This window comes from Parus major, chromosome 6 (genome assembly GCF_001522545.3).
Source record: "Parus major isolate Abel chromosome 6, Parus_major1.1, whole genome shotgun sequence".
Classification (NCBI taxonomy): domain Eukaryota; kingdom Metazoa; phylum Chordata; class Aves; order Passeriformes; family Paridae; genus Parus; species Parus major.
Window position 1 is genome coordinate 4004558 of NC_031775.1, and position 27789 is coordinate 4032346.

Genomic DNA, 27789 nt, shown 5'->3' on the forward strand with positions numbered 1-27789 from the left:
GTTTGTCTATGGCAACTAAAAAATTCTGAATATTCTTTATCTATTAAACTGCAGATGTTTAAGTGTGCACAGCACACAGATAATATTATTGTTATCCATACCCCCTTTCAAGGTGAACACTTCCTGAAATTAGGCTCAGTGGTGCCAAAATTACCATTTCAAACACAGAGTCTGCTTCATCTCCTCTCTCTTGCTCCTTGCTTCATTAATTTCATACATATATTTCCCCTAAACACTCCAAACTACAAAAGCTCCAAACTTAGATATTGTTGTCACATGCTTTCTTCCCCATTTAGCATTCTGGAACCTAGTTATTGTTGACAGCTTCTCCAATATTAAAAATAAAAATAAATTTCTGCACTATGAATAATGCCAATATACACTGAAAGAACAAAAACTCAATTAACCAGGATTATACTTGCCTCTTTACGGCCTTTAATAGTTTTCACAGATTTCATACTCTGAGTTCTGCGAAGGCCTCTCTGAGCAAACATTTCATCCTCTGAATGTGTCCCCTCCATCTCTTCATCTGTTTTATCATCTCCAGGATTTTTTTCCAGTGGGGTTTTGTAACCTTTAGAAAAAAAATATTTTAAAAATAGTAGCTGTAACTTCTTGACTTCTAAGAAAGCAGTGATTTTCATCTTTAACACACATGATTTATGCTTTTAGATGATGTGCTTATTTCAAAACAGAAACATCTACTTTGCCACGAGTTTGGTACTTCTAATCCTGCCACTTGGTTCCACAGGTATGTAATGTAATTTTTAAGGATGAGTTATTCAGTGCTTCTTCAGTTGTCAAGACTGAAATCACAAGTTTGCTGACATCTTCTGCTTTACACTGAACTGCAAAAACTTTAGTGATCGTCTAAAGAAGTACTTAAGATTTTAGGACACAATCCACATGAGAAGGAGGTTACACTTATAATAAACCTTTAAAGATCCCTCCCAATACAAACCATTTGATGACTCGCATTCATAGGATCTTTCTTCATACGCTTATCCTCCTGCATTTTTAATACCAAAGCTCCTTTCATTTCGGTAACACACCAAAGTACTGTTAAGAGTTGTTAATATACTACAAAACCAGGACCAAGATTATTACCTAAGACTCTCACTAGAGGGCACTAACTGCTTAAAAATACACTCCAAAAGCTCCTTGGGGTCCAACAGCCCAGAATCTCCACCACAGACCTATCGCAAAGCTACCAAATCCAGTCTGATTCCTTCCTCCACCGAACACTCCTTTTATCCCAGAATCTACTGGCTGTAACACTCAGGAACACCTTTTAGACTCTAAACCAAATTTTATCAATGACCTGTGTATATTTCATCTTAAGCCAATATTTTATTTAGGCTTATCTAATTATTTTCATCAATTATTTTCCCTAGAAATTAGAATCACATCATCCATTCCACAGCTACTTGAGACAAACATTCGGTCATTCTCTTCTGCCATTTTAGAGGCAACATGTCTCTGCTTCCAGTACAGTTTCAATTAATCTTTTTCAATACAGAAGATTTGAATCACATCTCTTTCTCTGTTTCAGAGTAGCAGTGTTTGCAGTGACACCAATACTTTTTTATCTGCATTTGTAATACCTGATGCATCGGCATCCCATCTGCCTTTTTCACAGCAAGAGCACTGCCAGCTCAGCATCAGCATCATCCTATGATCCACATCCTACAACTAGGCCTTTTAAATCAATTTGCACAGAACTCCTGGCCCAGACAAAAAATAAGATCCAGCTCAGCACAACAGAATATTGCTACAGTGTTCCTAAATCTATGTGTACTTTTGATCTTTTTTAAGTTCCTAATGCTGAAGAAAATTTCAAGAAAACATGAGAGGTGTATGCTAGATGAGACCAGGACCAGAAACAATTAAGTTCAACTAGCTGTAAGAAAGCTTTTTGACATTTGAGATTGAATCTCAAAATCGGTGATTATTTATATAGTATAAACTGAAGAATTTTTTTAAAAAAATTAGAGCATTTTTAAGCTATTTCAGATAGGTAAGTAATGCTCTCTTACTGAGGAACAGATCCTGCACAACAGCTGCAGTGACATCATCTCTAGTGCAGCTCTTTGTGAATTCTTGGCTTTCTCTCCAGCCAGAAGCTCCAGTTCACACTGCCCTGCACAGGATACCTTCTGGAAACTCCAATTCAGATTAGGTCCCTTCAGCTGGTCACCTATTCCTTAGAATGGGCTAGCACACTATTCATGAAATTCCTTGGACCCCACAAATGCTATCCCTCCCCAAAATGGAGGGATGAGAAGGAATGACAGTCTTAGGTGAAAAGAAATAGCCCAGACCCATTTCTTTTGTGGGAAACAGCAGTTCCTATACATCACACTCTTGCTATTTAAAAATTATGTAGTTACCAGACCTTCAGCAAAACCTTCCTTCAAAAATCACAAGCTCAAGGGCAAAGTGATGATGACAATAACAGTATACGTAACACAATAATGAAATAATACTATCTTTCAACAAAACCATATATTGGTCACCACACACCATCTTCTGAGTCTTAATAGACATCAGTCTATTATGACAACTTGATGCCTTTATTATTTGTATCACCATATACAATTTTACATTTTGATCTATTACTACAAACCTGGTGTTGTGGTTTTAAAGCAGCAACTAAAAAAATCACTAGAAAACTTACTTATTTCTTGCTGTGAGATGTGGATTAGAACAAGAGCAAAACAGGCTTAAAACTTAAAAGGAACAAAGAAAGTTTATTAACAAAAACTACAACAATAATAAATCAGAATAAAACCTCCAGAACAACCCTTTTCTGCCTCACTACCCAACCATTCCCTTGTTCACATGACAACATAGAGACAAAAAAACTTTGGTGGTTAAAACAGTCCCAATTCTTGCTAGAGACTTTTCATCAGTCTTTGTAGAGAAACAGAAGTCTTCTTCTGCTATCTATGGAGATTCTCACAAGAAAACTGTTTCTTTTATAGCTTTCTATTTCTCTGATGCCAGCTGCCCGGAAATTCTGCCATCAGTTCTCTCCTCCCGTTTCACATCACTCTGAGGTGTGTTATGGGTCAAATGAGTCTAGGGATATAATTTTTAAGGATGAGTTATTCAAATGCAAAAGTTCTCTTCATCTGTCTCTGTGAGCTTCTCTGGAAATAGAAGTGTTCTCTTTGCCTCTTAAAGGCCACAAATCTTCAACTATTACTTCTCCCCCTCTGTTCCAGCACCTCACAGTACCACAAGCACATAATCATTTGCTCAAAATCCACACTTTGAAACACTCCATTCCTCCCAATATACTGTCATGAATTAAAGGAGTTTTTTTCAGAACACTACTGTCCATCTCCATAGCTTTAACAGAAAAATATTTCAGCTTATTAAAGCATCTTCTTCTTTCTCTACCTCCTCTGAGGCTTAATTCCTTTCTTCACTGTCTTTGATAGTTTATAGGGTCTCTTTACATGTTGATTACTCTCTCTCTCTCTGGAAAAAAGGATTAATCTGCAAGTCTCATCTGGGTAATGAAAGGGTTAAAATCTTGCCCAGGCCTGGTAGGTGGTTCTGTTATTTCTGCCAGAGTGGTGGCTGGAGTTGTCTGCGATGGCCTCTCCTTACTCGGCAGTCTCTGGTAAAACAGCAGTGGCAGAAACTGCAGCTGAGCCGGGGGAAGTGGCCTGACCTGGCCTGGGCCTGCTCGCCTCCCCGCCACTCCCCTCCGCGGCCTTGTCTGGCCTGGTATGGGGGAGAAGGAGGCCGAGATGGAGCCTGTTACCTCTTCAAAAGCCGGAAACCAAAGAGAACAAGAAATTCTCGGGTTTAGGTCTTAAAGTAGGTGTTCACAGGTTGATCTCACTTTTCAATGGTCAAAACCACTGTCAGTTCTCAGAAATGGCTAGTAATTGGTCGGAGAAAAAATTCCCATCAGCCTCCAGCAGTTTTAACTTCCCTAGCTCTCAAAGCTAATATTAAAGGTGCAGAACTTAACAGATATATATAAAACAGGAGATTGGGAATACTAGTATCATAAAGTCACCCCAGGACACCTGGTGAAGTAATTCCTATTAATTTTCTCTTTTATTTACTGAGCTTCCATATGTTTTCATGTTTAAGTTGTTTTACATTTGTCACAGAAACACTACTTAATCATATAACATTTGACTTCCAATTAAGTTTTACTTTGGTAATAAGTTCTTGTTGCCAATTGGCAATGACAGGAGTAATGAATACAGTATGATTACACTGAGAGTGGATGAGAGAAGAAAGTAATTCAGTAAAAATTTAACTGCCATAATTTACTTTGAGTGTACTCTGTTTAAGTCTACCGGAGTTCTTTGAGGCCTTGTCCATTTAGAAACAGGGTAAATGTATTTCTGCTCTTCAACTTTTGTTTTGGGTGAATTGTTCTTTTAGGCAGGGAAAAGAAAAGATACATACCTGAAGATTCACTTGCAGAGGCTCTGGTTTTCTTTTTAGCTTCTGGCAATGTCTGATAAGGTCTCTGTCCAACAGACTCATCTCCTTGTATAGTAGTCAAATCATGCATACTGAAACTTCTCAGTTTCTCAGTTATTGCACCTTGGCTCTGAAATATAACAACAATATCTTTGGAAACCAGGCAGAGGTTTAACTTTTCTGCTGAGCTAGGTTTAAGATGTTTAAGCCCATGCTTCCTTGCTGCACAACAAAATACAGTGAACATACACATGCAGCTGCTTTACATCTGATTTAGGTATTACTTTTACCCATGCTTGACTGTACATTGCTCGCAGATGACACAGTTACACAAGCTAGCAGCTTAATTACAAATGCTGCACTTCACTCCTTTAATCTGAGCAAATAAAGACTTGGGTGAGGGCAAGTGTTTAAAAGAAACACACATCAGAAATGTTAACTTCAAACATAGCAGCTCAAGATAGCATGACAGTAACACCTGCACATTAAAGAGTATGGCTGAAGATAGTTTTCTGCTATTTTATATTTTATCCTTCACAAATCTGAATAAAGTTAAGGAGAAACATGTTAAAAATACACTCTGTAACATTAATTCAAATAACTGAGAAACTGGCAGCACTATAAAAGGAGCTCCAGTTGACAGAAACTTGAAACTACAAACCAAAGAGGTCCAGCCTGGACTACAGGATAGCAAGTTCTCTTACTATATAGGTTTACTGACATAATACCAATGCAAAATCTAATGCTACACAGAAGAATAGTTAATCACATATGAACATTAAGTATTCCTTCTCCAATTGTCTTCACTTCTTTTCTGTATGGAATGTATGGAAATTTCCCTGTTGGAAAGAAAGGTCATCCAGCAGCTCTTTCATCTTACATTAGATGATGTTACTATTAAAGCATTAAAGATTAATTTATTACACAAGCAACTAAAAGAATAAGACCACGAGTAAAGTACTCAAGGTCATGCTAAAATAACACCTAATTCTTACCTCTCTGGCATAAGGCAAAAAATAACCATTTTAGGGAATGGTTAACAAGCCTGTGCATGAATTCCACTTCAAGCAAGTGTTAAAATACTTCATTTCATTCTTACAAATGAAGATTTTAAGTAAAATTCTTTGTTTGATCAGCATGTTAGCTAGCAGGAGCAGAAACCTGGGTACAATTCCATACACCTTTTTCTGCAACAGCACCAGCAGAAGTCAATTCTGGTGTTGCTGGCCACAGCCATTTGTTCCCACACTTATGACAACAACTGTTTGCCATTGGTAGACCAGGATACTGAATTATTCCACACTAAAAATAGCCATGTAAAGTGAAGAGACAATTGAATGAAAGCTCTTTAAGTTTGCTTGGGTACCAAAGGGCAGGGGGGAAAAGTGGCTGAAACCTAATTTTAATTTTCTAATGACTAGCTATTAGTACAGTATATAAAATTAACACAGTGAACAGAGTGCTATTTAAGCACAAGAAACCTATTATAATTCTTACTCCACCATTCATACATTGTCACCAAACAATAACAAAGAAAAGGTTTCTTGTGAGAGAAGTAGGAGCCTTAACTTTTCTCTCTCTTCCTACAAACTTCTATGATTACTCAGTTCTCAAAAACTTAAGTACAGCTTGCCTTTGAGTTAAAAATGCACTATGAGCGCTGTACAGTGTCTGTATTAAAAGTTATAGAAATTCTGAAGTCAAATTTATTTCCCCAAAATGGCTTAAGACAGGTCTCCTAAGGTAGCAAAAATCCTGCCCTTCCACTACTCCACTTCTTGCACTGAAAAGCATTTCAAGTAAAATACATCAGGAACCAGCTATACTTTATCAGCAGCTAGGACATGGAGAAGAGGACTGGAGAAAGAATTGCTTCTTTTGACAAGTAACAGCTTACAGTATATGTATTACTCTGCTATAGCATAAAGACTGTTCATCAGTCCATGTCCAATGCTTGAAGAGGACTTAAGTCTCAGTCACTGAATGCTGGTGAATATGTAAAATGGGCCTAGTTGGTTCACAGCAGAATCCATACAAATTCAGCACAATTCCACTCATCAAATGTGAAGAGTCTACTTAAAATAGTGACAGAAGCTGGTTTTGGCCAGCAGCAGAAATACAGAAAGACACTTGCTTAGTTGCCCAGAAAGTTCATTCATCATGTGATATACTACAAAAAGACATTTGGAAATTGTATAGAATGGTGCAATTAAGATTATAACAACTAAAATACTAAGAATTCACATTACAAGCCTGTATTTCTTATTCCACTGTAGATAAAGGACTAGATCCAAGCTAGGAACATTCAGCCCTATTTTCCAGTGAAGTTTTTGGATACAGAATTTTGTTTTTCAAAGGGGAAAAAAAGTCCAATATGTGCCATAAAATAACATTGTGCCCTTAACCAATCTGCATGGTTGAGCTGGAGCTCCTGTGGCGCCTCAGAGAGGATGTAAGGGATTTATACAATGGGCCCTTCGTTTCAGAACTACTTGCCAAGATGGAAAGTTTTACTCAAGTTACACACAGTTACACACAGAAAACACTGAGAAGTTTGAAAGGATATATATATACAAATAATGATGCAGTACACATGGCTGAGTCACAGTAGGAATGGGAGTTGCACAACCACTGGACAGTCCCCATCACCCATACTAACCCTATGTAGATACTCCCTACAGTGCCCCCAGTCTCTTTCCCACCCCTGGGAACATCCAGTCTAGCCAAATCAAGATTGATATCTACTTTAACTCCACTGCATAGACTGAAGGACAAATTTCAACGTGTTCTGTGGGAGTGTACATATCACTGTGCTCACACTGCATTTAAGACTTAAGATTCTTCCACCCCCATGCCCAAAAGCAGCTGTTAATTGCTTTCTGCTGAAGCAAAGCATTCTGGGAAGATTTGGATTACTATCAGCTTAGGATAAAAGTCTGGCTGAAAAATATTAAATTCCTTTCTACTGCAGGAAATGTGTGATTAAATGTTCTCCACCACAGGAAATGTGAGAGTAACATTCACATTTAAAATAATGCTCTAAGAGCTTTGATATTTTGTTTGAAAGGTCAGAGTTACAGCTTGAAAGCAACATGTTTGCCCTAAAAACTGAAATTCAGTTGTACGTGGAGCTGAAGAGGACCTCCTGCTTCCACTCCCATGCCATGGATATGGCAGCAGCTGCCACCTCTCCCCAGATATACACACTCCAAGATGCTGCTCAGGAGAAGATGGCAGAGCAGTTACCACTGGTGGCCTGTTACATTGACAGTTCCTGTCAGTAAGGAAGGTATACATTAGGCTGCACTCAGGCCAGAGGCTGGTGACTAAATTACAGCACAAAAGATTGAGACACATATATTTACAATGCCAGGGGAAGAAAAAAAAATTTTAAAAAATCACACAACTTAGCACTAAAATTTCTATGTATGCAAACACTGAAGAGGGATGAACTGTGAAGTCTTAAACAAAAAGCAAGTCTTTGAGAATGATTTTTCTTCATTATTCAATAGCATTTCCTAAAACATATTAACCATTTTTTGGAGTCCACATTCATTAACAGTGACCAATGTGACCAATTAAAGTTATAATATGTTTTTAAATCAATTTTTAAAAATAAATAAAGCCTATTTAAGGGTCTCCTTTCAAGACTACTCAGCCTCTAGTATGCAATTAGTATGCAGTCTCATCAGCTGACCCTCATATATGAAATTACATTTTCTCTTCTGTTATTGAGCATGTGCTTTTACAGTCTGTATGCTTAACCCAGGGAAGTAAACAAACACCACATTGTCTGCCTCAGGGACTCTTTGTTCTTTAAACTGGACTTGCACCCCTCACTGGCCAGGATCACTGACAGAAGCTGCCTGCCTCCCTTGGACGAGTTCTCAATGGACTCTACAGCATGCAGTACCCACATTCTCAGCTGTTCTCTCCCTGATCCAATCCAAGCTGACAGGGAATGACTTCTGTTCCCTCTCAACCTGGAGAGGGACTCCTGTCCCATGAATGACCTCTGCAGCATGACAGGCTGTCCCAGCAGGGAGGAGGATGAAAGCAGTATTGCTCCCCATAGTGATACTGGCTGTGTGCTACAGCTGGCTGCAAGATACCTCCTTCCTCTGCCATGTCCTGAGTGGGAACAAGGGGAAGCGTGAGCAAGGCCAGGAGACTAATACTCAATTAGCAAAAGGGCAGCAGATTCAGGATGACTAGAACGCATTCAGAAAACACAGCCCTCCAAACATATTATCATCACCAATAACACTTTACAAATTAACACTATTTGTGTAACTCCATAAGCTGTGAAATACCCCCAGAGTATTTCACAGCTTAATTAGCAGTCCCCCTGCTCATAATAATAAAGACACCAGATTTCACTAGTAGCTCAAGAAATCTGAATGCATGGGTTGGCAGAAATTGAAACACAGAGGTAACCATCATCTCAGAAGACCTGAAAAACAGAGGAGTATGAGATGTATCCAAGTGTGAGATGTAGCACTGGAACCTAAGCGCTGTGAATATAATTTCCCCAAATCCATAAACAACTGAGCTATTGAGGTATCTTGTTTCCGGTTCCTTAACTAATAAAAATTTCCTTCAGTATATACAAATTCAGCACAGACTATCATCTCTAAATCTCCTGAAATCAGGATTTCACAAAGATTTGTTTTCTGACATGCTTATTTAACACTATTTATTTTGCTAATGTATTTAGCAGGTTTTGAAACACTACATTTTATATGACCAGTGGCTAACTAGTACCAGCTAAAAATACAGTATGAGAATGTAAGCTATAAGTCACTACTCTTGCCAAATACATTTAAATTTAACTATAGGGGAGTGGGTTTAAATCTATGTCAAATTTCAGTAGACTGACCTGGCTGGCTGCTCCAACCTCCCTAACAGAGCCAACAAGCCTTTTAATGGTAATCCCCTATTCCTTTGACAACCCTTGAAGAAAATCACTCTCTCCCACATTTGATATTCAAAATATTTCAGCAAGTTTCCAAGCCATTTTTAACACTCTCCTAAAGTCACTATAAGCAGTTTTCTTGGACACTTTAGTGTCTTTTGACATAGGTTTAATCTTGCACATGTTTAGCCACTCCCCCTCTCCTAATTCAAGATCTGCTATGTCAGAATAAGCATGTGTGCTCTATTTAAAAAAAAAAAAAAAAAAAAAAAAGAATAGTGATGAAAGTGTGTCCTCTTTCACATCAAGCCTGATTCCACTACTTCAGTTCCATTCCTGAAATCATATAGCATGCTCCACCAGCTCTTGGTGAAGGGATAATAATTTCACCTGCTACAGGTAGCAGTTAACTCTTGAAAAACAGGGAACAAAATCAAGAACACAAGCATTGTGTCCATTTGCTTGCATGAAGCAGGCATGCTCAGCATTTTGGAATGACAAACATAAGAGGCTTAACATGCCAAAATAAAGATTTATTTTTTTTTTCTTCAGTGAGTCTTCTTTTTCATACTGTTTAAAAATCATGCCTATTTTAGGTCTTGGTATTGTGATGGTTGTTTTTCCAAAGCATCTGATCTGCACTGAACTAATCCTGTACAAATATTCATGAGCGTGTTTAACAAGTTTTAACAAAAAGAGCAGGCATCTTGCGAGTCACAGCTGAATAGCAATGAAGTCTAAACATAGACATTTCAGAAAAAGTTATTCATTATTTCTGAAAAAATTGAGGAGATATTGGTGTTATTTATTTTACAGTACTTCTGTTACACCCTAAAAGTTAACAAAGAAATATCCAACCATAGCCAAACACGAAGAACACACACAGATCATAGGAATTCTTACAGGTGCTTCTTGTAATAAATTTGTAATGCAAAGAACTTGCATTTCAGCATTTAGCAATTAAACTTTATTTCCCCATAGAGCACTTTGGGTGTTTGTTTGTTTGGTTTCTTTGGCTTGTTTAAATAACCTATTTTCACTTTGGATACTTTTAATTCCTTTGGAGGTGCATTCTATTGCATTCTAAATTATTTCATGTCTTAAGGCATTATTAAGAATTTGAATAATGAAGAAGAAACCCACAGTGATCAAATGCAATCACTTTCTCAGTATTTTAGGCTCATTATGACCATATTTTAAAACAAAAAGTTACAATGCTATACCACCCACATGCACCTTTAAGAAAGAGAAAATGAGCAAACAAGATATACATGACTACTTTTCCAAAGCTTTTTGAGGTAGCATGTAAAAGTGTAGTTTTTAGGAATGTCTTTTATTTATAATGCAGAAAGTTCACATAGAAGCCCAGACATTTAAGTTAAATGCCAGCTGTACATACTCAACTTTGACAGCCAGGGATCTCTTCGTTGTTTTGTTATCTACAGACAGTGTTCAGGTTTCCAGTGCTGTTACTATGAGCACAATGGTTCCATTTATTCCCAGGAAGAAATTAATCCTGATTGCCTTAAACCTGTGATTTCACTTGGACATATAACTTTTTCTCTCTATACCTTTTCTTTTTTTGTTGTTTTTTTTTTTTGTTGTTGTTGTTGTTTTCTTTTTGTGTGTGTGTGTGTGTGCGCATGTGTGTGTGTGTGTTTTGGTTTGAATTACTATTAGGTAGGATACACATTGTCTGAAGTATATTCCTTTCAGTGGTGCACAAATTGGTTATAATCTTACATATTAGCCTGTATTTTGTCTTTCTAGACCCAGAGCCCTCTGAAATATTAAAGGTAGTGAATTTTTGCGGGAAGGTAATCTAGGAAAAATGACAGATTACTTCATAATTTAATGGAAAATCCATGGCAAAGCAAATGTATTCTAAACACCAATAGGCAGGCTTATGCTTAGCATAATAATTTAATAATTCACTCAAGTTGCAAAAAGGTTAATTGTGTCACGATAATTTTTATCCATGGTAGTAGTCCTTCATGCCTAAATTCATTATGTGGCATTACCTCAGGTTGATTGGAGAAAAACAGCAGAAAAGCCAGAAGTCCTTTAAAAAGTTTGTGTATCAATAAGAAAGCACAACACAGACAGAAAAGAAACAATGGACATCTTTATTAAAACCCTGCACAGAAAACTGAATGGTAACTTTTGAATTTAGAGTAAACCAATCCTCATAATCCAAGAAATAACTGCAAGCCATCTTAAGCAAAAAAAACCCAAATACACTATGAGAAGAGGGCTGCAAACCTTTAATTGTGTCCCAGGATTTCAATATACTTGCAGAATTTATCTTTTTTATATAAGAGTGGTAAATCCCCAGTGCAATGACACTGTTTGATATCAAGCTCAAAAGCAATTAATGCAAGCAGAAACTTACCTTTACAGCTGCTGTCACTGCAGCAGTTGCTGCCAAATTCAACCCCTGCCTTCCAAAATTCACCATGGTCTCATAGCCTCTTTCTTTGGCTTGGACAATGTACTCATCAATCTCCTAAAAGAAAAACGTATTTAAATTTTAGAAGGCTGTTCATAAGAGAGCAAAGTGACCCCACAATATTATTTTCCCATCAGTAAAGGAAGACAGAAGAAATATTTAAGAAAATATTTAATGGGATATATCTTTGTATACAGGTGTTTTATTCATTACAACTCTCTCATTTAAAAAATTATTATATGTGGTCAAACAAGAAGATAAAGTACATCACTTCAGTACAGCTCAAAAACACTGCAAAAAGTTCCTTAGAGAGTATAAGCTTAACTTGTTGGACAGAAGTTTTTCAAGAACTATCATGCATTTCAAGAAATAACATCATCTTACATTAAGAACTCAGTCAGCTCCCTAGAAAGGTAGAGTCAACTTGCAAACAACTTCCAAAACCACAGCTTTGAAATAGTTAAGTACCAAGGACAAAACAGTTAGACATTTATCTCCAGCTCTGGTAAATGCCTGGAGTTGAAGATAAAGACTGCAAAGTACTTCCCAATAGTTTGCAGAGTACAGGGAAGTATCCCTCTAGCTCACAAAGTTGCAAGTTGTTTATTGCACAACATTCAGAATGTCAAGATACTTACTCTGTTCCTATCAGTGACAATCTTACTACCTGCTTTGCCTAATAAAGGCGAAGCCTAGCACTGACCTTCAGGAATGCTGTTTTCTGTAGTGTGAGGTTTCTCAGTGCTTGTCTTCAGACCTTTGCTAATTGCTCTTTCCCCTCATCCAAACAGGATGCTGAAAAAGAGCTAAGCAGAGCTGTGTCCCTGTCATACTTTAATTAAAGCAAACCATCTTCTGGCTATTTTTATGTTTGGGTATTTACTGCTGCAGGCTGGTTTACCCTTTAAACTCAGTAACAAGTCTCTCCTCTTGTCAGTTTGCAAACCAAAAAAAGTCATTGATGTCAATCATCCTGAGAAGTGCTATTCCTCGTTTATGCTAGAAAAAAATGTTAACATTAACAGCTTTTAGTAAAGCTGTGTTCATACATTCACATGCTTGCAGTAGAAAGTTAAACTGCATCACTTCCACTTAACTGGGCTCCTCAGAGTGCATCAAGTAGAGCAGGGAACATGAAGCTCTCATGTCAATAGGAAGCAGGACCTGGTCTGCTCAGGCAAGTTAAACAGAAGCATAGACATGGACAATCATGTGCACTTGCTTCCGCTAGTCCAAATTCATGCTGCCTGGCAAGACAGTAACAAGCTGCTCTGCTCTTATACTGTATCTAGCAACAGCTTTTATTTCAGCATATGTTGTTTCCATATTAGGCATTAGAAATCTGAGAAGTTATTTCTTACCCTTTCTTTAGAAGAAAGCAGTGGGTGCAGGAATTTTCTGTAGATTAAACTTGCCCCTCTAGTATATGGGGAAAGGAGCCAGATAACAAAAGCTATCTTCAATTCATAGTACAGTGGAAACCTACAGACAAGTTAAAGGTTGCACAAAATCAACAACTGCAGTAGAAAATGCACAGTAATTATTCTTTATAAAGAGATCTATTAAAAAAACACAATTATATTAGCATTTAGGGTTCTTCAAATATAAGAAGTTACATTAGACAAAAATTAAATGAGTTATGGATTTATGGACTGTCATTTAAGCAATTAAAACAGTTAATATGCTTGTTTTTCATTATATATTCCTACACAGAGAAATTCTAGGCCATCCTTATAAGAGTTCCATTCTCGTATTCAGTTTCTACAGTGGAGCTAGAAATGTTATAGTCCCTACTTCAAGTGACAGTGTACAGCAAATTTGAAAGCAGATGCTGTTCATCTATGCACGAAGATCTTTTCCTGTAAAAAGGGCTATTAAACTAGCATGACTTCTTTATACAAAATAAATCAATACAACTCAAAACACATCAGAAACAAATATAGTTTCCTCTACAGTTCATAAAAAGCAGGGTCTTACCAAGAGACTGTTAGGTCAGTTATCGTTTCAGTAACTGTATAAAGAGCAAACACAATCCAGTACATCATCCAGCGAACCTGAAAATTAAAATAGCATCTTCACTAAGAGCTTTAATTTCACTTTTAGACATAATATACTATACACTGTACAGTTTTTTCAGAGTTATCAAGGCAAGACATTCAACAGTATCTCAGTCTTCATAAACCAGGTATCAGGTGAAATGATCAGGTGAAGATTCCAAAAGATTTCTGTTCATAAGTAGAATTGGTGGCAGCTGCAACAAGCTCAGTGAAATGGCTGTGTCACCAGGATCACAACCTCACATAGGCTGATTTCACAGATATGATTCTCTCTCTACAAACCTTTAGCGATATAAAAAAAACAGTGCGAGATCAGTAGATTATCCTAAGTGTGGAAAACAAATCCCACCATAACACTAACAGATATTTCATTCTCTTCCACACTCAACCACATGTTCATACCATGCACACGAAAGTCAGCATTAGTGAAGCATCCCTTGCTTTCATTTCACAGTATGTGTTATTCAGCTTCACATTACCATTACATTCCACGTGTGTGATTACGGGTATGGTATTAACATGGAGGCAAGGCAACATAAAGAGCATTTGCATGGAGATTTTAATTCTATTTATATGCCCAGAACTACAAAATTCTTGTTAATTAAAAAGTTTATGTGTTAATGCTTCAGGGATTTACAGGTATGAACCTATTTTTGTTTATGGCTTATACTATATATCATTGCTTTGAAATCAGACTTAAAGTTCTTAAAATAGTATAATTTGTTTTATAACAAGTAAGAGAATCACTCCTTTTTCTTGAGCATTTGTTCAAATTTGGTTGCATAAGCTGATTACATGTTTCAGAATAAATACTACAGAAATAGTTCCTATGCATTTGTCTTCCCTAAGCTATGAGATGCCAAATGCAATGTATTTCCAAACTGGGTCACTGCAAACCACCACTGGTTATTTGTACAAACTGAACATCCACATTCTTTAATTCTATAATTCTTTAAATTCCTAGGAAAATACCCTGCAACAACACAAAACCATTTAGAAACAAACCCCCCAAAAACCAAACCATCAAACAGTAAAACAAAACCACCACAACTGTTAGAGACTAGTTTGAGCCCTAAATTCATGGTACTCTTTCAAAGGGAGGATATATATATATTCCTCCCTTTGAAGGTATATATATACACACACATACACACCTTCCCACAGAGGATGTGGCTCAGATTTAATCTTCTCTTTTAAAACAATCTTATTTGAAGTGGACTTAAGTAACTACTCTAAACCTAATGATACACTGCTGCCTATTTCATGGATGTGCATTATCGTTTAAAACCACTTCCTCTGTCAGAACCTGAGACCCATTTATCTTAAATGCTTTTCTGTGTTTCAGTTTGAAAAGAAACTCAGTCATGTGATAACATTCTTCAATTTCTCAGAGGATTTAGATATTTTAGGGTTGAATAAACAAAGACAAATGTACACAACAGCTGAAGTCATTGCTGACAGGCCATGTGATATTTAGACTTGTGACCCTTCCATGAACCAGAGTCAACACCTGAATGAAAATCAAATCCAACCTTGTCCTATCAACTTAAGCAGAATGCAATGCAATCTTTAAGAATCCTTCCAAGACTGTATTTTTCCCCAATATAATTTATCTATGTTGTTCCTTCTTTAAAGAACATCTATTAATCCAATTAAGAACAGCGTAAGTGGAATTTCTCCTGGGCTTCTAGGAACAGTAAAATTGTCTTGCAAGAGGGCCCATGAAATCTTCCAGGAGACCTCCTGAGGACTGAGCAAAGATTCTATAAACCACAAATCATATTCTAGTATGCAGTAACTAATGCAGTAGGTACCACAAGTATCAATGATGTAACAAATGAACATGTGAGACTTAGAGGGGTTTTCATACCAGAAAAAAAGAGAAAAGGACATGAGAAATTGAAGGTCAGATTTCACATTACTGAACACTATCACCTACTTTAAAAGTAACAGAATCTTCAACTGAGTTTTATTTTTCACGTTAAAAAAAGTGATTACAGATTTGTTTAGTTGAGGGCTTTTTTCCTAGCATCCAAGTGTTAAGCTCATCTTTGTTGGTTTTGTCTGAAGCACATTATTTCAGGTCAGGATTTTGAAGCCAGTATTTTAAAAGGCTGGTCTGTTCAGACATATAAACTACATTTCAGATGCTTATTTCAAGTGCTTTGGTGCAATACAGTGAAAAAACATCTCAAATATCTTGGTCAACTCCATTAAACCAGGATACTTACAAGAACAAATAAATCTCCTCAAAGGCCCAGATTCTAATTTTTAGCACTGAAGTCCATAAGTTTTTTAAATTACTGTAACTTTTTTTCCCCCCAGAAATAATCTTTGACCAATTTGTTGCATCATGACCTACACAAGTCAAGATGTCTATTCTTTTTGTTTGGTTGGTTTTTAGTGGTGGAAGTAGTGGCTGGGTAAAATATTTTACTGTTACAAAGCTCTTATCGATTCAGCAACAAACACAGATGGCTTCTGAGCCACACAAAACCCTGGAAAGGAAGTTGTGCTTGGACCATAATGTGAATGGCGGCAGACTTGTGCCTTTTGGAAAAATGCATTTAAATCTAAAACCTTTACTGTGAAAGAAGATTACCCAGTTGGGAAGATGACAGCCATGGATCATCCCTAAGACCTATCTGGACAGTCAACCCAATCAGCAACAGAATGATAACTCACTGATGAATCACTGTCATGCCCTGCTAATCAAAAAATCACTGTGATGGGTCTTACCCATTTTGGCCCCCTGAGTATTCTGTATATGACTACAAGTTCTGGGACTATTCAAAAGACCACAGGCAAACACTAAAAGAGCTGAAAAAATATAATTCCAGGCCCTGCTAGCAGGGGTCCTGAGTAATGATGCCCAAGAAAGACATTTAGGTCATGGCTAACTGGACAGCTAAGATGAGAAAAAATTCTCAGTATTCTAAACTATTACTTCTCTTTTCTCTAGAAAAGATAGTGCATGAGGCAATGGTAACCTCTTAAATTAAAGTGATTTCCTTTATTTTGGTTGGAAACTGCTATGCCTTACTTAGCCTGTGGATTCATTTTGAAGGCGCAGGGAAGAAAAGTAGATTATAAATTTTTCGCATTATAGAGTTTCCTGACAGAGTAATACAAGCATGATATAGAAAATTCACCCCTTAGTTTTGATGAATTTTTTCTCCCATGAGTTTAGCTCTGGCAGACACCAGCTCTATCTCACAAATTAGCGCTAATCAGCTTGTACACAGAAATCAGAAGTACAAATACTATGTCCTTTGAGGCCTTGATAGGGTGATGAGACTGAATTAAGACATTCAAGGGGAGGAACAACAGCTACCACATTGTACAGCTACAGTGAAGTACAAAATTAAGACATCACACATCAGACAACAGCCTTAGGCCATAGCTATGGTTACCTTATGGTTGAGTTAAGAGTAACTGATGGCCCTGACCCCACCCTGAGAATGGCAGCCAAGTTAAGGGCAAGATTCAGGACAGGTTAGTTGCTGAAATCAAGTCAGGCTGTCTCTTAAAATAAGGAAGTAGCTCAGTGACTAAGTGACTAGCTCTTTGTGACTGCACCTGGTTAACATTCTCATGATTATCCTCATTGCTCACACTGACAAGTAAATAATTTAATAGCTTAATTAAAAACTGAAGTAACTATAACTGTGTTTTTCTCCATATTTTTCTTTCGTCCCTCTTTTCTCCACACCACCTTAACCAAATCTTTTCCTTCCCTGGTTATGTTTTCTCCTTATTGAGGAATAATAGATTAACAAGAACTACCCTTTTCTTAGGTAGGTTTTGAGTCTCCTATTGAGCTATGATACTAAGCTGCTGCTCTTCTAGTGGTAACTGTGAATCAGTTTGTCAATACTTATACTTGAAGTGTTGGCAGAATTAGGAAACTTTCATTGTACCCCCTGCCTAAAAGTGCATTATTTCTTGTACTTTGCTGAAATGGAACCAAGACTGTAAGGTTTACACTAAAAATACTCTTTAAAAAAAAAAATCTATATACAGCATAGTGTCTTGAACATGTTTCAGCACAAAACTATGTAATGTATGAGATGCCTTAACTTTAACCTTCCAAACAAAATCAGAGGATTACCACTAGATTCACACAAGCATTGTATCTAACAGTAAAACAGTAAATTCAAGCTTTCACATGATTTATTACACAATGAAAATGTCACATATCTGTGTCAGCAGAGACATGCAATTAAACAATTAAAACGAATGAGACTTACATATTCCTTCACATTTTTTGTCTTCACAGCTTTGTATGAGTAATATGCGGGATACAGCATCCCAAACACCAGCCTATTGAAAAACAGAAACAGCCTTCAGTATCTGTTACACTGCATATGACAAAACAGTGACATCATTAGAACAATGCAGTCACCTTAATACAAAAAATCCTGTTCTCTAGCAATTAAAAAAAATTGGGGGGGGGGAAAAAATCAGTGTTATGTGTTCCTTGGAGGAAGTTTCATTATAGGCAAAACTAGAACAACATGAACAGAAAAGGCTATATGCCCTTGTCATGGGGTAGCTTTACCTTTAAGACAGCTGAGGAAAGAAGGGAAGCTAAAGCTGCTGGTGGCTGATGGGAGTTCTTCCTCCTGACCAATTATCAGTCATTTCCAAGAATTGACAGCAGATCTGACCATTAAAAAGTGAATTCAACTTGTAAACACCACCTTAAGAAGTACAGTGTTCTCTTGCTTCTCTTTCGCTTCCGACTTTTGGCAAGGTAACAAGGCTCTGTTTTGGCCTCTCCCTCCCCCCCCCCCCCCCAGGCCGACAAGGCCGCGGGGTGGAGGGGGGGCGGGGAGAATCAGCGTTGGTCAGTGAGCTTGGTTTTTAGTTGTTGCTGCTGGACTGAAACCTGATACTATGAACTCTTGTAGCTTTTTAAGCTTCTAATTCTTTTACTACCTGAGTAAACATACAGATTACTCCTTCTCTCAGAACGATAGAGAGAGAGAAAAACAATTAACATAGAGAAGACATCACAGAACCACCAATGCAACAGTGAGGAAAAGAGTTAGGTTTTAAATAAGAGAGAGAGAATAAGAAGATGCTTAATAGCTGAAATATCTTTTTGTTAAAGTTATGGAGATGGACAATAATCGTGTAAAAGACTCCTTTAATTCATGATAAGAGTATTGGGAGGAATAGAGTATTCAAAGTGTAGGTTTTGAGCAAAAGAGAAAGTACTTGGGATACTGTGAGTTGCTGGGATTAAGTAGAGTGAAGATTTTGAAGCCTTGGGGGCAAAGAGAAAACTGTTTTCCAGGAGAGCTCACAGAAACAGATGAAGAAGACTTCTGCCTTTGAATAACTCATCCTTAAAAATGAAATCCCTAGACTTTATTGACCCATGCACACCTTGGAGAGATGTGAGATGGGAGGAGCAGATCTAATGACAGATTTCCGGGCAGCTGGTATTAGAGAAATAGAAAACTATGACAAAAATAGTTTTCTCGTGAAAAACTCCATAGATTGGCAGAAAGAGACTTCTGTTTCTCTACAAAGACTGATGAAAAGACTCTAACAAAAATTGAGACTGTTTTTTAGCCACCAAAGTTCTAAAGTTATTTGTCTCTATGTTGTCATGTGTACAAAGAAATGGTCAAAATGTAAAAGAAGGGGTTTTCTGGAAATTTACTCTAGTGTTCTTAATCTTGTAGTTTGTTAATAAACTGTCTTTATTCCTTTTAAGTTTTAAGCCTGTTTTGCTCTTGTTTTAATCCATATATCACAACAAGAAATAAGTAATTTCTTTAGTTACTGGTTTAAAACCACAACAGCCCTAAAGACAACAAACTGTTTTGTAAGGCTGCTTCTAATAGATAATGTAAACTGGTTGTTCTGGTTCATTTACAGGTAAAACCAGTCCTACAGCCTTTCAACACCAGAAGACATCAGAAGATAGTGCTGGCAGTGCTATGACACTTGAAGAACCTCTGAACCTATCAGTAGTTTATCACCACCATCTACTTTTATCAGACTACCAGAAATTTATTTCAAGACAACACTGACTTACATTTAATCTCCTTTTGCTAGGAGCCTGCAACAGCAGCATTTAGAAGCGGAGGAAAATCGGGAATTAATCCACTTTTGCTCAGACAGTCAATTGCTGCTGAAATTCATCAAAAGCAAGATACAGAGCAGGATGAGAGGGTGTCAAGCAATCCATGCTGAGAGCATAGTCAGAACGAAGATCTGCTCTAACTCAACTTTGTTACAACACAGCACTTTCTAGTAAGTCTTGGCCATAGACTAGAACAGTCCTTTATGAAAAATGAACAGCAGTAGTTACCATCTACTACTTGATAAATTCAAGAACTCCATATTTCTATTTCACTGTGGGAAATAAGAAAAGCCTTACAGAATTATGACCTTTCTAAGTTTTGCTAAATCCTGTTCACTTCTGTTCACAAAAAAGCACTCTGGGAAAGGGTTCAGCTGCAGGCCAGATGGCTGGAGATTGGGTTGATAGTCACCTCGTGTGTGAGGCAATGATTGGTTGGGGAAGCATGTGGACACCACTTGATCAGAACTGAGTGGGGTAAAGGGATGCACTGAACAGTGACACTGCACTGGCAGGCAGCCAATGCACACTAGTTTTGGTTAAGTTTCATTTATAAAAAGGCTTGGTTTGTTACAAAAAATGATCTTCACAGCTAACAAAGAGGTCTGTGAGTCTTTGTTCCCCATTGCTATGTTTCACCACCTTGCTACATTTTGTAAAATTAACCTAATCACCTGCCTTTAAATTCCACCTGGCCTGCAACAGCCTTTAGAGAAAAGTCTGGCTGCACCTCTACAGCATCAGTAACAACTTGCTCTAGGTGGTTACATGGGAGAAATTTGCACTTGTAGGGATATCCAAAAATCCTCAAAGTTCAGAACTTAAAAGTAATTTAACATCTCATAGTTAGACAAAGGCAAAGTTATTTACCAAAGTAAATAACCAAAATTTTGTATTTTATTGTTGCCCCAGGCAGCTTTAAATAGTTCTACCTACACAGCCATGGCAGAAGACTGTGTGATACTACCACAGATCTTTGTGAGTGTACAAGACAACAATGTAAGTTTGGATTCAGCCAGTCTGATATACACCATTTTCCAAGCATCACTCTGGTATGTATGCAGAAGTCTTCTGCTTGGTAGGAAGCAAATTTAGAGTACTAAACTCATCTCCAACAGTTAACGTATAGTACATAAGTGGAGGGGAAATGGACTTGCTAAAAACAAAGATTTCCTTCAATATCAGACACCACACAGACTGTTTCTCCACCCTTAGTGCACAGAGTTACCCCTGGAAGGAAGCCTCTTTCAGTGCGATACTGGCAGAGGTTCTAAAGTTAAGCTGTAGAGGCTTCAAGTGAGAGAGCTTGATAAAATTATGGAAGCATAATTGCAGAACCCTTCATGTTCTGAAGGATCTTGCAAAGTCATCTAGTCCAACATCCTGCTCAAATCAAAGTCAACATCAGATTTGGACCAGACTTCTTAAGATTCAGCCAGTCAGGTCCTGGAGGCTTCCAAAGAGATTCTACATCCTCTCTGGGCAACTTATTCCAATGCTGAATGAACCTCTTTGTGCAAAAGTTTAGTTGTATTCAGCCAGAACCAAAAGTTCATGACTATTGTATCTTTTGAGTGAGAAGCAGAGCAAAAGAATGGGCCTGGCTCTCTTAACCACCAAGAAGTTGCATGAAATTGCTACCAGTTCTCCTCAAAGTCTTCCCTTTTATGGCTGAACAAGCCCAGTTCATTCAGGCACTCATCACAAGTCATGTGCTGATGACCTTGATGGCCTCCACTGAACTTTCTCAAATAAATTAACATCTTTCTGGTATTAAGAAGCCCAAAGCTGAGCACAGTCAAATAAATAAATTTCACATCTACATTGCCATCCATAATACATAATTTCCTCTTAATTTAAAAATTACAAAACCCAAAGAAAATCCTGTATTTTCTTAAACAGCAAAGAAGGCTCTAAGATAAACAATGGGTTTTAACACAGAACAAAAAAAAAAAAATCACTACATGATTATAAGTAAGACTTAAAGCTAGTTAATCATATACAGCTCTTTCACAAAACAAGGTGAGATTCGAACAAAGCTTCTGAGTCCCATGTTCAATCCTGGCATGTATTGGGCTTTTACTCATCCAACAGAGTTGTTAACTGCTAGTACTACAGAGGAGCCAAAGAGCGCTTCAAGCAGGTCTCCACAAGATTAGATCCCTCTGGAGTGGGAAGTGATGGTCACTTCAGATCACTTAAACCAGTACTGATACGGAAGAGGATTAACAGGCGCACCTTAGTGGCACTTTCACACCTGGATACCCATAGGTGTTCAAGATTCCACATTTCATGTTATACTGGATGTAACAGAAGATGGATCCTGGAGCTGTTTAATATAGGAAAGGCAAGTTGCTACTCCACTGGAGCAAAACTTACCTACACTTAAGATGTTGAAAGGCCTATTGATAGAGTCTAGACTACCTGAATTCCAGCTCAACAATATCAACAACTGTGTTGTAACCTGTAGAAGCCTATCCAAATACAGCTCTGCTGCAATCCTCAGACCTTTTAACCTAAGGCCAAGAAAAGCAACAATTAAAAACCAAAGCCTGAATGGTTTTATTCCCACCTATGAGAAAAGCCTGACAACACAAGTTAAAAATATCACTTCACCCAAATAACATGAGATCCAGAAACAGAAGGAATAGGAGACCAAACACCTTTCATTCTGCTGAAATCCTGCAGACAGCAGCACTTCCTTTGATTTTTGTCCCTGTGGAAAACCCTGTTAGGTAACACACCAGCTCTAATGTCTCTCACCTTCCCTTGTTCTGGCTGAAATTATAACCATTAAGTATCAGAGATAAGAAAAGTGCTTGTTAATCCTGTAAACCATAAAACACACTTTATAAGGGTGGAAATTATTTGTTCAAAGAGAAGATACAAAAGAGGTTCCTGAGTACCATAACCACCAACAACTGTCTCACATCTCCACCAGTTACTGGTCATCTATGCACCTCTCCCTAATCCTAAAAATACTACTCCAAATATATTTAAATAACTATTAGTAGCCTGCTCATTTGTCTTGCAATGAAGCATATGAAAGGGAAACAGCTTGAGTCTTTCAATTTATAGAGATTTTTCAGCTATACTTTTCCACTCCCTTTACTGTCATGTAGCATCACTTCTATAAAGACAGAAAACAACATACTTTTAAATTTAAATGGCAATTCTTCCTCTAAACATATCAATCTCAATATGCTATAAACAAACTAGGACAAAACAATTTTGAGAACACTTCTTCAGAAACAACTGATGTTAAGCAGAAAGCTTATTGCAGCAATAGTAAGTCAATCATAAAACTAAAGATGACATCAAGTTAAATAAGAACACAAACAAAATACAAACACAATAAATGTAGCCAGTTTTTCCCATCTAGAAAAAATCTGTTACTCAATACTAGTCAAATCAGGAGTTAAAAAATACCTATTTTAGTAACCACTTTTTGTTTTAAAGAATTTTTCCAGAAAACACTTTAAAACTGCAGAGTGCAGAGTGATTAACACCACAATATATCATTATTACTCTGTAATATTGTTATCATTATATATAAACCAATATATAATAATTCAGTAGTGTTTTCAATATTGCTATAAAATAGAAGTGTTAGAAAAACCTGTGTTTTCCAACTAAAACTTCTCCACTGACTCACTAGAAGTCAGTAGATATGATTAAAACAAAACATCAACACATTTAGTCAATAATAATAGGAACCAGTACTGTTTTTATCTCCTTACAGCCTGAGCTGACATCAAAAGTGTGGAATGATGCTGCTGCCAACTCTGGCACCACTTTCTTCTTCACACACGCAAAATCCTCTAACTTTAGTTAAACCTACCAGGCAATTTTACAGTCCAAAAGACAACTTGTCAACAGTGAGTGTAGCTGAAGGCCAGCAACTTCACTTTTACCTTCCATCTATGTATGATTGATCAGTATACTGGCAAAAGAGAGACCACTGCAGCTGAGGCAGAAACACCTAGAACTGGAGCAGCAGGGAGCTTGGTCACACAGATGGCTATAAAAGCCCCACATGTTCTAGTCCTTTTCCTTTCCTTTGGATCTCTATCTCCAAAAGTTCAATCCGTATCTCCAAGAAGTTCAAATCCGTCAGCAACACCTACTGCTACACACTGGAAGAGCATCTATCCTCTGGAATTTCTACAGTAACCATACAACTACTTTAAAGATGTTCCAAATTATTCTATGGCTTTTCAAATTTAAAAACTCAAGCGCTATTTTTAAAAGTGTGGTTCGTATTTCTCACTGAATATGAGCACACTGCAGAAATGTAGCAGACAAAAAAAAAAAAAGGCAGTTTCCACGGATGGAAACAGGTTTCAGCCAACTGTGATATAATTTACTTTATATTACTAGTAGATATTTGAATAATCCTGCTTACCAATGTCATTTCATTGACAGTTGTAAGCCCAGCTATTTCAGGTTTTCAGCTGTACTCAGTAGCTACCATAGCATTCCATTTTAGGTACAGTTACCCCCCCTACAGATATTTTGCTCATGTAAAGAGAAACATTTCTCAAATACATTAGGAGATTAAAATAAAAATACAAAGAAAAAAGTATCAAAGAGCCTTTAAAACTGGATAAAACAATGAATCTGTGTATCCATATAGCTGTATTTTTAAAAAACCCAACCTACTGCCTGTATTATCACATAATCTATGGTCTTACAGTTTTAAAAATGTCAAAGTGAACAATTGTTTGAAAGGCTCATTTATGAAGCAAAGCCACCAAGTTTGCATCTGACTGATAAATGGAAAGTCAGTCATCCATACATATGTTGCTCTGGCACTGAGCATATTTGACCTGGATAGTAAACAACTCTAAAGCCACAGTTTCAAAAAAACTATTAAAAATGAAAGAAACTAATACACAAAAGCCACTATGTTGCTCAAAAGTACTACTTGCATACAGACTCCTCAAACACAAAGCCATTAACATTAACAACAATGCATTTAAGGGTTCAGTCTGTTCACATTGCCAAAGTATTGCCAAAAGCATGGAATAGTGTTTGGCACTTCATTCTTTCATTTCTACAAAATGCAAAAAGGGAACACACTCTGTTCCTTACCTAACAGCTAAAGCAATCCAGGAAACTCTGAGTATGAGATGCTTTGGAGACAGCACCATTCACTAAATTCCCTTTCCTTAAAAATTTTGTAATAGAGATGACACCCATTTGTCCACTCACTTAAAGGCTGAGAATCTCCACAGAATGATACAGAGCCAGACACTGTATGCATCTACAGTAGGAATATATACCTACATCCTTGAGAGGCAGGCTGGAGAATAAAAGAATCCTCCATGATTCCACAGAATGGAACTGAATATAAACTTTGAATATAAACCGATTATAACTTTGCTGACCAAAGCAAGGCAGCATATCAGGCCTTTATATTCAGTTCCATGGTTTGACTGAGTTCCCCTTCTCAATACTAAGTTGTTTCCCAGTTATGTTAGGAGCAGCCTTCATCCCTGTCACAAACATACAGGAGTTTTTTCCAAGACCTGGTCAGACAACATGGAAATACCAGAACTAATGTTGGTGTCACTGTATTATCTATGCATAAATTAGGTCTGGCGGTGGTAATACCATTTTACTTCTAGATGAACTATAATTACTATTCCACGTGTGGTTAGGAAGTTTAGCCTAAGCAAGATTTCATTTGAAAGGAAGTTTGCTAATTAAAACTAAATAGCCAAATAAAAATCTAAAGAAAAATGCCTGAATCTTTGGCTGGCTGTTCTTTGCTGTAAAAAATGCAAATAGAGCCATGCACCTTAACAATGGGATTTCAGTCAGCACACACTGGAAAAGCAGAAGCATTTTTACTTAGACTGTATACTGCCCATAGACCTCCAAGCCACTCCCATCAAAGATTATCAGTTTGGATTTTTCTCTCTTTTTCTTTTGGCTACTAAGCAATGAAGCTACCATTTTGGAGTAAGTTCTAGCTGCTGTGTACCTCCGTGGCACTCTCAAGCTCAAAATAAGGCATAAGGAGTACCTGCAAGATTCCTTTTCAGGGGGAAAAGCCAAAAACCCTGCATTGTGTTGGGTTGACCCAGGCTGGGCAGGAGGTACCCACCAAAGCCATTCTGTCACTGCCCTCCACAGCTGGGCAGGGGAGAAAAAATACGAAGAACAAAAAGTTCAAAGGCTGTGGGGAGAGATAAGGACAGAGATCACTCACCAGTTAATTGTCAAGGGCAATTAAATTACCAAGTCAGTTTGGGTAATTTGATTGTTTATCTATTACCAAAACAGAGTAGGATAATGAGAAATAAGAGTAAAACCTTGACACACAAACCCAATACACTGCCAAAAAAGTAAGACTCTCAAGTCATGCTGGACTCCTTCCTCTGAGTGTTACAGCTAGCTAAGGATTCCTAGACCAAGCCAACTACCAGCTATGGTTCACATGCCCAGACAAACAAAAGCTTGCACTGGCATTTTTGTCCTGAATGTTTTTGAAAAGCATTACACTAAACAAAGTCCTTCTGTCCAGCACCTGATAGAATTTAGTTCCATTTTGCTATTCAGATACACAATACAAACCACAAAATCTACAGAGTAAAACACTACATATTCAAGTAGCTACAAAACTACAATTACTAAAATGCTAGTCTGCTACAGGGATAGAGAAGCATGAGGATCAGTTCCTGAACCCACATTGTATCCTACTTTTTTTTCCAACCCCCCTGCCTTGGGCAAGAAGTAGGGAAAATCATGTAAATCCTATTAAAAGGACATGTCTGCTAACAGTAGCAAACTTTAAATTCAGCAACTCCTTTAGCAGATTAGAGTTACCAAAATGCAAGAATGCAATCAGAAACAAGTCTGTTAAAATTCTTCATAGCATTCTTATGACCAGAATATAAAAGCCAGAGAAAAAAAGTCTCAACAGTTAATGAATATACCCAGAAGCACTGACAGATCTGAATAAAGCACATTCTTGAACAGAGCAAGGCAGCTGTTAATGTTCCAACCTAGAAAGATGGAATTCTCCAAAGCAACTGCCAGATTCTTCCGAAGCACAGCATAACCAATAGTAATGTAATTACTCATAGAGTCAGAAACCACTTTAGAATTTTAAGAGGAAAAGTGACATCCCTACTGATTCCTCCAAAATGTGGGACTTTTCTATGCCAGTAACTTTTATTTAATGGGTCCCAAGTATAACTACTACAAGCAGTCTGATCAGAGACAATTAAGCCTTTCTTGTAATGCAGACCTCTAGGCTCTAAGTATCCTATCCACTCATGTTTATGGACTAATTATTGATCTACCCCAAATTAGGGAACCTGTTGCTAGATAACTCTTCAAGTTGTCTCAACATGGAAATATCCCTCCCTGAACCTCAAAAGAAGTCTAAAAAGAGCACAACAAAAAAATTACCAAAAAAACCCTCTTCTGTAAGGGATGTTCTGCACTGGAATCTGTGTGCAAGTGCTGATGTACTTATGGGCTCTAACAGCCCTCTGTCCCAGGGACCCATGGCAGTCTGGAACAAGGGACTGCTAAAAAGCAACTCGCAAAGCAAAATTCAGACTACCCTCTCTAATGAGTCAGCCTAGAAACTCTTTCACATGGTCAAGCTGCATCAGTGTTTTAACACAGTGTCGTGGTTTAAAACCAATAACTAAGAAAATTACTTATTTCTTGCTGTGAGATATGGATTAGAATAAGGGCAAAACAGGCATAAAACTTAAAAGGAATAAAGAAAGTTTATTGACAAACAACAAGAATAAGAACACCAGAATAAACTTCTTGAAAAACCTTTTCATCC

The 27789-nt window shown here is 37.4% G+C and overlaps 1 protein-coding gene across 1 annotated transcript in view; it reads right to left on the minus strand.

Moving 5' to 3' along the window:
* Positions 1-27789, minus strand: part of REEP3 (receptor accessory protein 3) — a 46123-nt gene that overhangs the window by 4058 nt on the left and 14276 nt on the right. The window contains exons 2-7 of the mRNA XM_015633493.3: positions 18127-18199; positions 13797-13873; positions 13181-13301; positions 11763-11876; positions 4438-4585; positions 423-574 (exon numbers count right to left, since the gene is read on the minus strand). Coding sequence (XP_015488979.1) covers positions 423-574; positions 4438-4585; positions 11763-11876; positions 13181-13301; positions 13797-13873; positions 18127-18199 — 685 coding nt within the window. The remainder of the gene's footprint in view (positions 1-422; positions 575-4437; positions 4586-11762; positions 11877-13180; positions 13302-13796; positions 13874-18126; positions 18200-27789) is intronic.